At 42.9% G+C, this 15,044-nt stretch overlaps 2 protein-coding genes and 1 long non-coding RNA gene across 4 annotated transcripts; 2 read left to right on the top strand and 1 right to left on the bottom strand.

The window, feature by feature from the left end:
- The first annotated feature begins 198 nt into the window (after nucleotides 1–198).
- Nucleotides 199–3,360, top strand: LOC146511708 (bucky ball-like). Of its 2 annotated transcripts, none has more exons than XM_085172832.1 (7): nucleotides 199–477; nucleotides 588–740; nucleotides 835–2,292; nucleotides 2,376–2,432; nucleotides 2,748–2,834; nucleotides 2,916–2,989; nucleotides 3,130–3,360. In XM_085172832.1, exons 1-6 carry the CDS (start codon nucleotides 471–473, stop codon nucleotides 2,945–2,947), a joined length of 1,794 nt encoding a protein of 597 aa, XP_085028958.1. In that variant the 5' UTR covers nucleotides 199–470; the 3' UTR covers nucleotides 2,948–2,989; nucleotides 3,130–3,360. The 2 variants fall into 2 exon arrangements, with proteins under 2 accessions (XP_085028958.1, XP_085028957.1); XM_085172831.1 differs by having other exon boundaries at nucleotides 200–477; nucleotides 2,916–2,985.
- Nucleotides 3,361–3,860: 500 nt separating this feature from the next.
- LOC146511707 (uncharacterized) lies at nucleotides 3,861–5,178 on the bottom strand. Its single transcript, XR_014876108.1, has 2 exons — nucleotides 4,577–5,178; nucleotides 3,861–4,446 (listed from the first exon to the last, which is right to left on the bottom strand). It is a non-coding gene; the product is annotated as an uncharacterized LOC146511707 (long non-coding RNA).
- Nucleotides 5,179–7,558: 2,380 nt separating this feature from the next.
- Nucleotides 7,559–12,965, top strand: LOC146511706 (uncharacterized). Its single transcript, XM_085171604.1, has 5 exons — nucleotides 7,559–7,681; nucleotides 7,769–8,026; nucleotides 9,873–11,966; nucleotides 12,040–12,138; nucleotides 12,783–12,965. Exons 2-5 carry the CDS (start codon nucleotides 7,771–7,773, stop codon nucleotides 12,809–12,811), a joined length of 2,478 nt encoding a protein of 825 aa, XP_085027730.1. The 5' UTR covers nucleotides 7,559–7,681; nucleotides 7,769–7,770; the 3' UTR covers nucleotides 12,812–12,965.
- Nucleotides 12,966–15,044: the final 2,079 nt, after the last annotated feature.

Raw genomic sequence — 15,044 nt, 5'->3', positions numbered from 1 at the left:
GTTGGTCTGAATTTGGCATGTTCAGACATAACTGTCCGGCGTAACATAATTTAACTGACTTATTCACTGATGCCGACTCTTTATTTTGTGTGTCGGTTTTAGGTTGTAACCCCCTGGAATAAATCCTAACTATTTATTTATTTATTTATTCGGGTTACTTTAACCCGATCAGGTCGCGATGCTGATTTCTCCGTTTGCACTTGAAGCAGGCAGCCCTGCAGGAGCTGCAGCTGTTTCCTATATGACTGATTAACGGAGATGGTTCAGCTTTGGTTTATGGTCGCGTCATGTGGACCTGAGTGGGAAACGTCTTTACCTTTGTTTGTTTAGAGGAACTTTAACTATAGAAGGAGAAAAAAAGCAAACAAACGAACGAGTTTCATTTCCAGAAGCTTGGGGATGTTTATGTGGCTGTTTTAATCCCTCTGGAGGTTTTATTTCTGACAGGCTGAGCAAGAAGGAGAAAGAAAATGGACGGTAAAGGCAGCCTTAAATATCTCATCTCATGTCATGCTGATTAAACCTTTAATTTAATAATAGATTATTTACTTATTGCTTGTTAATAATCTTAAAACACATTTTTGTAGATGCAAGCAAACAGCCACAATCATTTGGGAGTGGACAACAGAGAAATCACCATCCCAGACCTTTTTTCTATGTCCAGCCACCATCTCAGCCCTGCTACCTCTATCCACAGTGGCAGCTCAACAACCCATACAGTCACTTTGGTCTGCCTGGAGGTATGTACACTCATCCACTGTTGCATTAAACCTGCAGATGGTGCGTGCAGCTTCATTGCCATTCATTCCCTTTATCTTCTCACCATCCTCCCAGCTTTTAACTTTGGCCGCCCCTGCATGCACCCTTACCAGTACATGCAATACCCTGGCTTTGTTTTACCACATGCTCCTATTTACCCGATGGATTACAGGCGAATGTTTGAGCCTCGCTTCCACGCTCCTGTCTGGGGCGACGTACCTCGCCAGCAGCAGCAGCATCACTACCATCCACAGCCTCATGGCCGTCGGGAAACGGCCTGCTCGGAGGCCCAAACTGACCCCAGCGACGCTATAACCAAGCTCATAGAGTGCCTGGATAAAATTCGAGCCAATGAACTGCAGGGCGCCGAACGAGAACTCGACTCCGGAATTGCGTCCCAGTCCTCAGGAATGTTTTCTCCAGAAGAAGAAAAGAAGAATGAAGCGCAGGCTCACATGTTGCATTCAGAGTCCACCACTGTGACCTTCGGCGAATCCACTGCAGCCGATGAGTCCAGCCAAATGATCTTAGGCACCCTGAGCGCTCAGGGATGTTGGGCAGGAAGACTGGAAGAGGAACTGCCCCTCGATAGCTCCTCTGTCCATGAGGAGTGTCCTGAGGGCAAGCGGTCAGCAGTAAATGAAGGCTTCCTCCATCTTGGGAAAGAAGAGGTCATGGATATCCAGTCAGATGTCTCAGTGACTGATCAATGTGTTCCCAGATGTGATGCCGAGGAGCCGCGTAACTCCACTCCAGCTTCACTCGCCATTTCCTCCATTCAGCCATCGGTACAGGAGTCTAAAAACAGAGACCACGTCTCAACGGTGGAACATCCAGCAGTGTCTTTGGATGAAGCCAAAGCTGATCGGAGCTACCGGATCCTCAAGCTGCCGTTCGATGATGTTTTAACACCTGGGTCTGCTGGACCTGGCCACCTCTGCTCCCCGACTGCTCCTTACTACTACAACTACCAACTGCAGCCAACACACGAACGCATGAGCGTCCTTAGTCCATCTCTGGATGAACTCTCCTCCAGAGATGAAATGTTCTCCACGGATCTGGACGACGTGGACCTCTTTCCCCAGCACCACATGTACGCAGGAAGGCGGCTCACCGAGGTGATTGGTGGATCCCCCCGTGCTGCTGAGGACGTAGAGGAAGTGTGGCGGCCAGGTACGAAGAGGTATGTGTGCGCGTGTTGTGGGAAGAGCCTCGCTAAAGGGACGGGCAGGAGCAAAGTTCACAGCTCAAAGATGTACATGGACGACGCTGGAGATTCGGAGGATGAGGGCAGATATGGACGAGGGTGCGAGCAGCCCATCAGGGTGGTTGTGAGGAAGCATTCTTCACCGAGGAAGACTCACCCTTTACCACAAAGGCACGCAGCCAAGTCTTTGTATAAGAGAGGCCTGTACAAAGAGCCCACGGATGCAGTGGACCAGGACGAAGAGAGAGATGGTTGCAAGCAAGAGGCAGGTGAAGGTGAGGCTGGCGAGATGGACAGCGGCGAGCTGCAGTGTAGGACATGTCAAGGTAAGTCTGAGCCTGACGCCTCCTTCTGTGATATTTTCAGATAATTTCTGTTCATTATAGTGACTCTGAACCGTCTCTCACAGAGAGGCTCTGCAGAGAAGATCTGACTGAAGGCGATGTGATTCCCAGGAGGAGACAAGGTGTGCAACTCGAAATGTTGTCCTTTCAAGTTTTATTGTTGCTCGGTTTTTAAATTCTGCTCACCAGCATCAGCTGAGTGGTTCAGGTTTCATAGTTTGTTTCTTATGATGTGAGCAGTGTTTGTCATATTTTAAAATAATACAATTTAAAAAATGCAAATGCAAAATAAACCATAAACTCTTTAGTCTAATTGACTAAATAAGGTGTGGTTTTACTGTGGCATAGTTTCAGTTTTCATACATTTCTACTGTGTGCATGTTGTTTTACTAAACTTTCATTCACTGTTGTGTCTCCTGCTTGCACGGGTTGAATAGAAACGAGTGCTCAGTGGAAAGTGATGTACCACAGGCCCAGAGATGAGGCCCGTGACGACGACGAGCTGCCACCACACTGGAACAGAGGTTAATGTGTTTTTCTTCAGTAGTTCTTTTTTTTATTTCCTGTGTGAATATTTAACAGAATCTACCATGTTGTTTATTCAGGCTCTACAGTGAGAGGGGAACCGAGATGTTAATGTCCCTCGACCGACTTTTGAACAAAGTTTGTGGATCTGTAGGTGAAATTCAGGAAAATGCTTGATGTGATGGGGTATTTTTCTCTGTACTGATGTGGGGGGTCTAATATATTTATAGTGACTGACAACTGATTATATAATTTATTAAAGTGTGTTAATTTTGTTTTTCTTTTCTCCCTCAGGTCCCCCCAAAGGGTGTAAATGTTCAAGGGTGTGTTTGGAGATATTTGGAGCACTAGGTGAAATGCACTGCACAGGAGGCCTATTTATGTTTGGTGAAAAAAGTAAAAAAAAAGAAGTAAACCTCAGTGACACTGTCTTGCACTATTGATGATTAACAGATTTCACAGAGGTTGTAACACCCGGGGGTGTGCCATTGTTTGGGGCCAGTCCAATAAAATGTCATTATTTAATCTTTGTGGTGACTCTTTTGTTTTTAACATTTTGAATACAGGTAGGAACGATTTACCCAGAGTAATGTTTCCTCCATGCAAAACAAAGTTTAAACAAAGCTGGCTGTATTATGTTGGCATGGAAAATATTTTCTCTTCACTGATGGCTGATGTTCTGCTCCCCTCAGTCTGTTTCTGAGGTTTCTCAAAAGGGATTGTTGGATTTTCTCAGTATTGTCCTGAAGACTATTAATATCAACCTGGTATTATCGAATGCCAAATTGTATTTGCAGACCCTTGAAATCACTGAAGAACAGTTTTGATTAACCTCTCAAAGGATGCTCTCCTGACCTGGGGAGGCGGTGGGGTAGTCCAATGTTTTCTAGCTGAGCATCATGGATTGTGCTCTGGGCTTCTCTCATCCACTAGTTTGTACCTCCTTGTTTCCTCTGTCCTGCCTGTGAGCCTGAAATTAATTTCTGTATTCCTTAGAACCATCAGGAGGATCTATAGTTGTGGAAGTGTTTTTACTAGTGATGGGCAGATGAAGCTTCATGAAGCACTGAAGCTTTTCATCCAATTGGTTCACCCCAGCGCAAAGCTTCTTGAAGCTTCATTTGCTCTAGTAGGACATCTACTGGACGTAAAAATATTAGTTGGCATGAATTTGAAGATTGTGGCCTTTTGCACACAGCCTGTAAATGTCAACAACAAAAGGAGTGTGTAAAACATCTATATTGTAGTGATGGCAGTATACTTTGTATATTTATGCTGGCAGTATGGAAAATGATCATTTGGAAATGCTTAAAATGGAAATGATCATTTACTGTGAGGTGAGGTGTGGTTGGGGTGTGGACAGTGGTTGTGCTTTTGTAACGTTCAGGTATGGACAGCTACACACTGAGGCTTTGAGCCTCAGTCCTGCCCACATTTTATTCTGTAAAAACTAAATTTTCACTGCTTTTATGACGTTTTTAGTGGGGAGAACATAGCTAGGATTTAATGATTTAACAAATCTTTTAAATCCTTTGTCCTCCACAATGCTAAATGGCTGGGAGTCCTCAATCACCATGCTAACCAGGTCTTCATCTATTTGAGATTGTTCTCCTGAGGAAAGACAACAAAAACAAAGCACAAATATAAATATTACACACGTCAATTATTGCATTGTATAATATTGTTATATCATTTAGTAACATTACTGCATGCTATATTATCATGGCATTTGATGGTTCACCTGGTCTTGCTCCACAATCGGTGTTCCCCCTATTCTCATGCAAAGCTCTGTAGTGCCTAAGCATGGATGAGGTGTTGTTGTTATATCCCAGCTCCCTGGCACATAGCAAACACTTCACCTTGTACAAATGTAAAGACAGCTTAACATATGTTTTATTGCACCATCAGTATTATGAAAATACATCTTCTGTAGAAATTTACATAACTTGTTGGGAGGAATAAAATCAAAATGTTCCCACACAGGGGAGGACATCCTCCTCTTCTTAGCTGGCTCCATTCTCTCCTGACTTTCTCTCCTCACTCTCATAAACCTCCAAACTCTCTCCAAACTGTCTCTAACTCTCACTAACCGCAACTCTCCATCAAACACCTACATTTTTGAATGAAGTCTGAGGGGTTCATATCGCTGTCATATCTCGCGGCAAAGTTCGAACCGCTTCATGAACCAGTCACGTGGTACAGCCGGGCAGCGAGGCTTCGGACGTCATCATTTTCAGCTCCTCCCATAAATGAAGCAAGCCTCGATACGCGCTTCGCGGAAACGTCCCCTCAATTACTCGACACACGCTTCGAAGCCTCGATACAGAACGTCACATCACTAGTTTTTACCTTCACTGGATAAAGGAGACATGGTACACAGCTGGACTATACAAGCATTAGTGGACGGAGGACCGTTTAAGCAGCTCATCTGCTCATGTTTGTTATTTAAAACACTCACCCTCCTTTCTTCCTCGTTTCTCCGTGTACATCTTGCCTTGTTGCATTAATTGAATTACAACATTAGCCCTTTTACATCTGAGATAAAGTACAGCTGTGTGAAATGTCATTTCATTTATGTCACTTTAAAATGAGACTATATACCAAGCACCTGTTGCTTTGACTCTTTTTCCTTGTATCCCTTTCTCACCTCTCCTGCTTGCACCTATGTTGGGAAGAGGAGTCAAGGACATAAAGTGATGGTTCCCCTTTGCTCTCTGTCCTTGAGTTTGACCCCCAAAATCTACCTGGTACTCTGATTGATGTTGTTGATGTTGGTTTGGAAATAATTACCTGAAGATGTGATTAAAAAAGTTCATGGTAGACACATTGCTTCATGTGTTCTTTCAAGACATGCAAGTCATATGAAAACTAAAAATACCACCTCATTATTCTGAGACAAAGGTGTAACTCCTGCCTTTATTGAGGTAATTTAACCATTAGAGCAAAGGACAGAACTAATACGTGGCTCAAGAGTTGGCAGTTTGTCTTGTAATCGGAAGGTTGCCGGTTTGAGCCCCGGCTTAGACAGTCTCGGTCGTTGTGTCCTTGGGCAAGACACTTCAACCGTTGCCTACTGGTGGCGCCAGTGTCCGCCTCTGTCAGTGCACCCCAGGGCAGCTGTGGCTACAACGTAGCTTGCCATCACCAGTGTGTGAATGACTGAATGTAGTGTGAAGCGCTTTGGGGTCCTTAAGCACTATACAAATACAGGCCATTTAATAGAAAATGAACTGTGATAAATTAATGCCTTAAATTCACTTTTGATCATCTTTTTAAAGCTAGTGAACCTTAGATTTATTTAAAACTGGTGTGTAACATAAGTACAGAGCACAGGACGTTCAAAATCAGATTTGATTAGGCCAGCATAAAGGTCAAAGTATCTAGTTCATAGTTTCATGATTTGCACTAGCGGCTTGTAAAGGGTGTACCCAGAGTCGGCTCCTTTCTCCCCAAAAGAGAGGGTTGGTGTGGTAGAGCAGGATGTTTAGGATGGGGTGAGATGGACACAGATGAGCTGGTGTGGTGACCCCTAAAGCGAACGGCTGAAGGAAGTAGTTAAGAAAACAGATGTATGATAAAGAATCTGCACAACCTTATGTTGATGGTTTGTTGCTTTGAACTGTTGGATGCTATCGCATTTTCCTTTCTTTTAGTGTATCCTCTATTAAAAGAGGTCGTCTCGTTAGCTGTTAAAGAACTCATTTATTCTCATTATGGCTGCACAGACATATTTCACTCAGAAGCTTTCCTAAAAAAAACAAAACAATTATTTGAATCCAGCTGTGGCATCGATGAGCTGGAGCACATGGAGCCTGGTGACCTCGAGAATGCCTCCCTGCTTTTTGGTGATGTTTTTTTTTTGCTGTATTGGGTTCTCCAGGCCAGGAGTGTGAACTGGAAATAATACTGTACATCTAAATTAAAATCAGCAGACTCTGCTGGGGCTTTTATTCATCTTGTGTAATACAAGATGTTCAAAGTTTCAAGGAAAACCTACAACTATTTAGCGATCCAATGCATTTAGAATTTGTCCCAGATTGGCTGGTCCTTTGAAGACTGTGTAAAAACACTAGTGTTGGTGTCTGCATTCACAACCTTTCAATACAATAAAAGAAAGTTTCTGTGAATTATCAGTTAGCTTTTCAGTCTCCACATGCGAAACAGGAAGAGAAAAAGGGTACGTTTTTTTCTTTAATGCCTTCTGGGCTTCATAGAACGCCTCTTCCAGTAGCAGTGCTGATTTAAAATCACTGCAAAGTCAACAAAACGGTCTGTTAGTTTGTTCTTCATGGATAATGCCATCTTTAAACACTGCTCAAGGCTACTTAATGAGCTCCCATCTAAACTCATAATTGGCTCTTCAGGGGTCAGATGTGAACATCACGCAGGGCTTGTGGATGCGTGCTTTGCATTTTCTGCTCAGCTCCAAGTAAAGGGGAACTTAACGAAGATGCTAAAAATGACAAGGCGAGCTGCTTTGCATCTTTTTTCAATGCTACGCTCATCAGGTAGATCACGTCAATGAGCAGCAGCTCTGTTCCATTAGAGCCAATCAGCTTCTCACCTCTCCTGTCACCTGTTTTGGGTCAGTGGGAGTCATCAGTCTTACTTTCTCCACGTCTCTGATCTATTATCTGCCTTTTTCACAGGTGAGCTGATGCAGAGTGGGAGGGGATCTTTGGAAACAAACATTTCTCATTGGCTTTTAATGCAAATTGCTTAACTTTAACTGGATAATTGTCAGCTGGCACTAAAATGCCAGCCTGGCCTTAATCGCACACCTTTGATTTCCTATTTAACCCGCAGAGGAGGTGTGTTGGCTTCTTAGTTGATAACCCTTATGCATGTAGGTACACGTCACTTTTATTCTGTCAAAGGGTATTGAGGTAACAAGGTATCAAATAATTATTTTGACTTTTTTCTCTTTGCTCAGATATGGAGGCAGCAACGTCTACCTTGCAACATTCACACAGTTTGGGCCCTCGTGGTCCAAACCCACTGAGTGCAGCCCAGCCGTCCCAGGGGCCCCAACAACCGGCTTCAGGGGCTCCACGTGCTGAGGAGCAACAACACAAACCTTTCTTCTACATACAGCCCTCGCAGCCATACATGCCCATGCAGAGTCTGCAGTGGCCTGTACCGATGCCCATGCCTGTGTCCTACAATCCATACTATGGTTACCCAGGTTTAGGTAAGCTTAACTCAACTGTTAGAGCTTTTTAATGTGACTAATGAGAGTTCTGGGTCTTCATTGTGTAGATGCTGAACATTATTCAAGCCTGTGAAACCTCTAAATGCTGTCAGGTTCTCAGAACCTGTTTAATAAATGGGTTTTCTGCTTGTTTCTGAATCTGGTGAAATTAATTAAAAATTAAATGTTAGGGAATAATTGAGGAGTGAAATCTAATCCCCTGTATCTAATTCTTTTTCTTACTTAATCCTGTAGCTGTCTGCTTAAAATCCTCATTAAATAACACTTGTTATTTCACAAAAGGTGTGTAATTATATTTTACTTTCAGAAATTTGTATCTGGTGAGCTGTCTAGACTTTATTTCACAATGTGCATTTCAGTATCTTCAAATGCTAAATCCTGCAACGTTTGTCTTTTCCTGAAGTACCAACATGAGCCTTTGTGTCAACTATGAGAGAACCCCTGCCCGCTAATCCACTCGTAGTACACCTTGCTAGTATTTGGTCACTTAAGAAAACAAACTCCCAATTCAGTGCTGCCTAAATCGCTAATGCTCCAGATTTAACACTCCTCAGAGATTTCAGCCCATTAACATGATGGCATCATACAGCTGCACATCCAGGGTAAGAATCTCCTGATCAATCACATCCCAAAGGTTCTCTGTTGGATGTGGATCTGGGGAATGTGGAGGCCATTTAAGTACACGGAGCCATGTTCAAGAATCCCATTTGAGCTGACTTGAGCTTTGATGTGGTGTTATCATTTGGACACAGCAATTAGAAGATGTGTGCAGGTGTTCTTTTCTACATAGTCAGCAACAATATTCAGGTAGACTGTGGTGTTTAAACAGAAGCTTGCTATTGGCTCATTAGATATTTGCAGTAAGAAGCAGCTGAACAGCTGTACCTGAAAGTGTTCAGTGTCCAACTGCTCAGTAGATGTGCATTAAAGGAGTCTGAAGTCTGATTGATGCAACGGTCTTGATCAGCAATGACCTTCTTTCCCACTGATGGTTAAATGTAGCTCTTTGAGACGTAGTTTTTTTTTGGTGGTAATCTTTAGTTTCAGGAAGGCTGCATCAGACTTGTCTCTTTTGAATCATATCTTTAAAAAAAGCAACAATGTTTTGCCAGCTGTGAGACTTTTTTTTTAACTTTCTTTTTATTGTTTTTCTTTAAACACTATACAACAAAACAACAACAAATAGATGGATACAACAAACCAAACAAAAAAACATGTTGGATCTTTGTTTCTACAGTTTGATCATTTCTCATTATCAATGTGTTGGTCTTTATCCTGTTGGGTTTATGTACTCAGTCCATTTCTCCCACTTTTTATGGTATTGATCTTCCTGACTCCTTATTCTGTAGGTCAATTGTTCCATGGTTTGTATTTCATCTATAATTTTGATCCATTCGTCCTGTGATGGTGGGTTGCCAGCTGTGAGACTTAATCATCGTATGATCTCCTTTGTGTGGCTTCACCTGTATATTGGTCATTTTTATGTAGAAATAGGAGACGAGGAGGGTAAATACTGTGTGGTCCCACACAAGATGACACTAGACCATCTCATTAGTTCATCAGCCCAGTATTTACTACTACACTCAAAGCCTTGTCATTAAAATTTAAGTGCCAAACTAGGAGGGTACGCATTATAAATAGCCCTACATGGCTGTAGTTCTGTTTGTATTGTATTTTTTATTAACATCTACAGCAGCAGCTGTGGTTTCTATGTTGTTGCTATGCACTAACTGGCTCCCCACGAGCTGTAGTAAACATTGTAGTGGCAGCGTTTAACAAATTAAAATCAGAGGTATTCACTTAATCCTCTTGTGTCTTGTTACAGGTTTTGGGATGCCAATGATGCCACACTATCAGCCTAATCCATACATGGAGCCACCTGGCTTTGTCGTCCCACATACCCACCTTCATCTCATGGACTACAGGCGCATGCTAAACCCCCAGTATTACCAGACCATGGCCTATCACGCCCGCAGGTTGCGCTACCAACACAACTCCCCAAGCAGAGAAATGACCAGCTCCGAGGTGCAAACTGAGCCACTCTCAGTGACGCAGAACACCAGCACCCCAAATTCCAGAGACATGGAGTCATCCAGTGTCTTCCCAACTTGTAGCAGCAGCACCACCAGTGTCTCCAACAGTCGGGTGGTCTCGTCAGCCTTGACTGTGGAGAGTTCCTCAGAGAGTAATGACATGGTGCCCTCCTCCACCATTAGGACGCCATCAAATGGCAGCTTTGTGATTCAAACTGAAGAGGTGAGGATTGAATGCTGCACCACACCTGTGGGACTACAGCTGCTGCACTCTCACGAGGCCGCAGAAGTATCCCGTAGTTTTTCCCAAGACATGGTCCAGTGTAGCTCCATTCTCCAGGGTCACGTCCTGCAGGACGAGGGACTCTGCCTCCCTGCAGACCAGTCGGAGCAGGCACTCCAGGTTTGTCCTGACATCCTGTTAGTTGGAACACCCAGCACAGGTGAGAATATCCCTGCTCTAGAAGAATCCGGGAACCAGATGGTCCCTGTCGTTTCCAGTTTGGAGTCTCAGGAGGCAGCATGTGGGGAAGCTGGGATGATGAGTGACAGAGAGCGGAGTATGACCAAGAATCCCCAACTCAAAGTCGTTCACCTGCCGTTTGATACAAGCTACCTGGATGAGCTGAGGAAGATGGAGTCTTCAGTTTGGTCAGTGGACGACACCTTGGTTCCTTCCTCAGAGTCGTTGATCCAAAATGGTCCCGCAGAGTCTCTTGAGGAAACGCTGACTACTACTGAGGTGACTTCTGCAGACATGATGCTGGAAGAGGAGGCTCCTCTGGAAGATGGCACAGCTATGACTGACATGCCGCCGTTGGAAGAGGATGACCTGGGAGTAGTCTCCACTGTGCAGGATGAGATGGTGGTTGAAGCTGATATCTGCCCTATGATGGATGCACCTGTTTTGGAAGAACCTTCTAAACCAAGTCTAATGTACACGGAGATAGCGGCTGTATCCAATGTGCAGCATTTGGAGAACTCTCCTCTTGGGGCTGATCGAAGCCAAAGCAGAACAGAAACCAGTGTCCAGGATTCTCAGGACACATCCTTCGAATCATTACCTGCCTATCTCCCCTCAACTAACTGGCTAGCTGATTTTGAGAACATCTACTACAGCAACAAGTTGCCACAAGCTCCCAAGAAGCAGACCCGACCTCAGGGTTTAGATGTTTCTGCTCGAAGGCGAAAACTAGACCTCGAATACAAAGAACTAAATATTCGCAAGCCAAAGGAGAAATACAAACCCAAAGGCAAAGCAGATCGAAGAAGCCTTTCCGACCATGAATGCTGCCTCAGCAGAAGCTTCAATGAGAACGTTTTCAGTACTCGTGTGCCAAAGAGGGAAAGACTCTGCTCCAGATGTCTGACAAAACGTAGAATCTGTATGTCTGCCAGCCCTGGACTTGACGGGCACAACTTAAAAAGAAAAGCGGTTCCCTTCCAGCAGTGGAACGACGCCCCCTTACCGACATGTGACGCATGTAAATCTCACACCAAGAGGCGGCTGATGAGGAAAAATTCTAATCCTGATCTTTGCAGTCCTCATCGGGGCCATGACACTGAGGGCGAATCCTCTTCAAACAGCTCGTGTCGCAAAGGTCAAAGGTGGAGGCCGGGTGACAATCTCAGGAAGCTCGCAGACCTTAAGAGGCCACTAGCATGTAAGCAGAACCTGGAGAAGAGTCCTGCAGCGATGTATCCAAAGCTGAGGGAGAAGAACTGCGTGTGCAATGAGCTGCAGCATCAGCCTGTTGCTTGGGAGAGGCTACACCACTGCACCCATGGGAATGCCATCCGGGAAATGGATGAGAACTGCGCTGTGCCTCTTCAGGACAACTGGAGGAATGTGGACCAGAGATACCTGATGCACAGGTGGCAAACTGGTGAGCACAGTTTATCTAGAATTCTCTCCTTACATGCTGGTCCACATTTCTAATAGCATTTTTCGTCCAACAGAGAAATCATGGATGCCTAAGAGTGACACAGATGGCTCCAAGAATGAAACCAGATCACAACACTTGAACAGACACAACAAATCACAACCACAATCACAAGGTTTGCCTCATGTTTTACTGTGCTTCAGTTTTATTTTATGATCTCAGATGTAAGAAGTGTTTGACATACCTTTATATTCAGGGTTGATTTTTAAACTAAATTCAAAACGGGGAACAGGCTGCAGTGTGACAAGATGTCGGTCGTTTTTAAATTATTTTTTTTTAAACTGTAAAGAGCAGAACGATCATCTTAAATAACTGAAGTAACCTTTACACTTAAAAGAAGAGTTTAGAGTCCGGCTGTATTCAAAGCCTGTTAACCTGAAGGTAAAGAAGTGCATACTTTACTATAGCTGCTCTTGTAGCCTTTGTCCACCTGATGCTTTGTAGGAATTGAGGCATCTTTCAGCATGGTGCACAGATTATTTCAGGGTTATAGGCAGGAAAACTGGGGATGAAGGGTCTCTCGTCCATATGTCCTCTTGGAGTTTTGCAGCTCAGACGAATGACAAGGATGATGTAACGGTGATTTATTTTGATGGGATGTCTGACAGTTGATTAGCCCTTAATTCTGGATATTTGGGTTGGTTTAAAAAAAAAGGTCTTAAGTGCTCAAAATAAGAATTTTAAATATAAACAGTGTATTATTTAGAAAAATGGTCAGATATGAACAAATGAAGTGTAAACTTTGTCCTTTTTTTGCAGGAACTCATACCAGAGACACACGATGCTGATCTGCACAACTAGCACAAATCCCACAAAGTGAAAAAGCACTTTTTAGAAATTGATGTACACTTAATTTAAATGTTTCCCACTTAATTTAATTGTCTGTATGTAATCACATTATTCACTATTTATTACTGTTGAATAAACACAGAATTAAGTTTTTGTCCTGCGCTTGCTTTGTTTTTCAAGCTGCAGTTATGAATGTGTCCACTAGATGGACCCGTTTCTATGCTAACGACACAATCCCTTCACAGTCGATCGGAAATGACACTTTTCTAAAGAGCAGCAGTTTAAAATTAAAATTTCTTGGAAAGAACTGCTCATCAGATTTAAATTATTCAACATCTTAAAAGATTTAAGGTAATTTGAATTTTTCATCTATGAAGTGGAGACTTCCTGTGTCGTGTTCAGATGAGTACTGGTTGTCTCAGCAGTCATTGGGGAATAAAACCTGCAACTTTTTGCTGAGAGGCATGCAGTCAGCATTTACAGCCCAGACTGTTAGCTTTCAATAACCGAACTTTGCAATCCTACAAAACACAAAAATTAGACTCTGATCAGCAACGCAAATTTTTATGAAGGTCTGACCTGTTTTGACAGACTTGGTGAATGAAGGGCCTTGAGCTGAACTGCAAGCAGCTGGCTCTCATTTGTTCTTTGTACTAATGCGCTATTAGCACAAAAGGTGAACTAATAACACTTTTAGCTATTATGTGGCTACTGTGACTGGCTTGGGCTATCAGGATGAATATGGAGTACTCTTAATGAAGTGAGTAGAATGGCCTGTACTAGCTGGCTTCACTTACTTGAATCAGGCCACGTGGACACATTAAGGTAATTAAACCCACAGGGTTTGTTAGACTAGCTATAAACGTGTTCATGTGAAAGAATTGGGTGCTGGCCACATCTCAGTCACAAACATTGGTAGGTTGAGGCAGCAAAGTTGAAACTAAACTATGAAGATGCTAAACAACCAGTGCAGGCTGAAAGTAACGCAGCAGCAGACAGATCAGAGAGGTGTTTGAATGTGTTTGCTCAGTAAGACTGGAAAAAAGCTGTCGATAATACCAGCTGTGTACAATGGACTTGCACTAGCTCACATCTGTCATTTAAACATGAAAAAATGTCAGATGTCATTATTCCAATTAATGAATATTTAGAATTCATTCAACAATTCTGACGGCTAAAGAACCAAATGGGACAGGCAAAAAAATAAAAAATAAAAAATTAATAAAGTGGAACCCCGACTTACGAATACCCCATAAAAGAAAGAAAAAATAATAATAATAAAAAAAAAAAATGAATATTTAGAAGTCTGTAAGACAGGGTTATTCTTTCAGCTGCAGACCTGGTTACCTGAGAGCAGGTAAAGGAAAACTCTAAAAACAGAATACATGTATTGATATGAGGTCTGCAAGTACAAACGGTTTTATGATCATTAGAATTAGAAGCCTTTAATTGTCTTTATGCAGTATACAACAAAAATGCAGAGCAGCTACACCTTCAGATGCAAAGAGAAAATGAAAACTTTTATTCACAGAGTAAAAATAAAAAGTGCTATATGTTATATTATTTAAGAGTAGGCAGTGATTACATATCTGTTCCTCTCTAATCTCAAACATAACCGACTCTGGAGCTGGATAAGTCTTCAGCACAAGTTACCATGGCGATGTACTTCAGTGAGCACATCACCACGCTTCTTGATGAGCCCCAAATCCTGCTTCATTGTTCAGGCCTGCGGTGGCGAATTTCTGTTCATTTTCATTCCCACTTTGACTTTTAACCCATGTTAGGACCATCTTGGTCTGTTTTACGCAACTGCTCGTTTCCCAGAATTCCCAGTGGAGTGGTGCAAAGCCAGCATTAACCACAGTAGCCACATTAACAGGAAATATGACAGGAAGAACTGAACTAGAGAGAAGGAAAGTAGCAGATAACTGTGAAAAGGTGTTCAAAAGTCTGGAGATACATTTAGCTCAAAGAGCAGCCAGCTTGACTGTTGATCCTGTGGATGATTATTTCAGGGAAATCATGAACACGCGGTGCAGAAGGGTTTGTTTCTGGGAAAAGCACTTGCATGCTTTGCTGAATTTGCTGTCAAAAGACAAAAATATGTCTGTGAAGCCCACTCTTGACCATTAATACACAATGTCACTCCCCAAGAGGAATAATACTCAAACGGACTGAATAAGTAATGAATCATGTTGGAAACAGAACATTAGCATTTATGCAGTGTTCAGT

Source organism: Neolamprologus multifasciatus, chromosome 9 (genome assembly GCF_963576455.1).
Source record: "Neolamprologus multifasciatus chromosome 9, fNeoMul1.2, whole genome shotgun sequence".
In the NCBI taxonomy this organism is placed as follows: domain Eukaryota; kingdom Metazoa; phylum Chordata; class Actinopteri; order Cichliformes; family Cichlidae; genus Neolamprologus; species Neolamprologus multifasciatus.
This window is presented reverse-complemented; position numbering and strand designations above follow the sequence as displayed.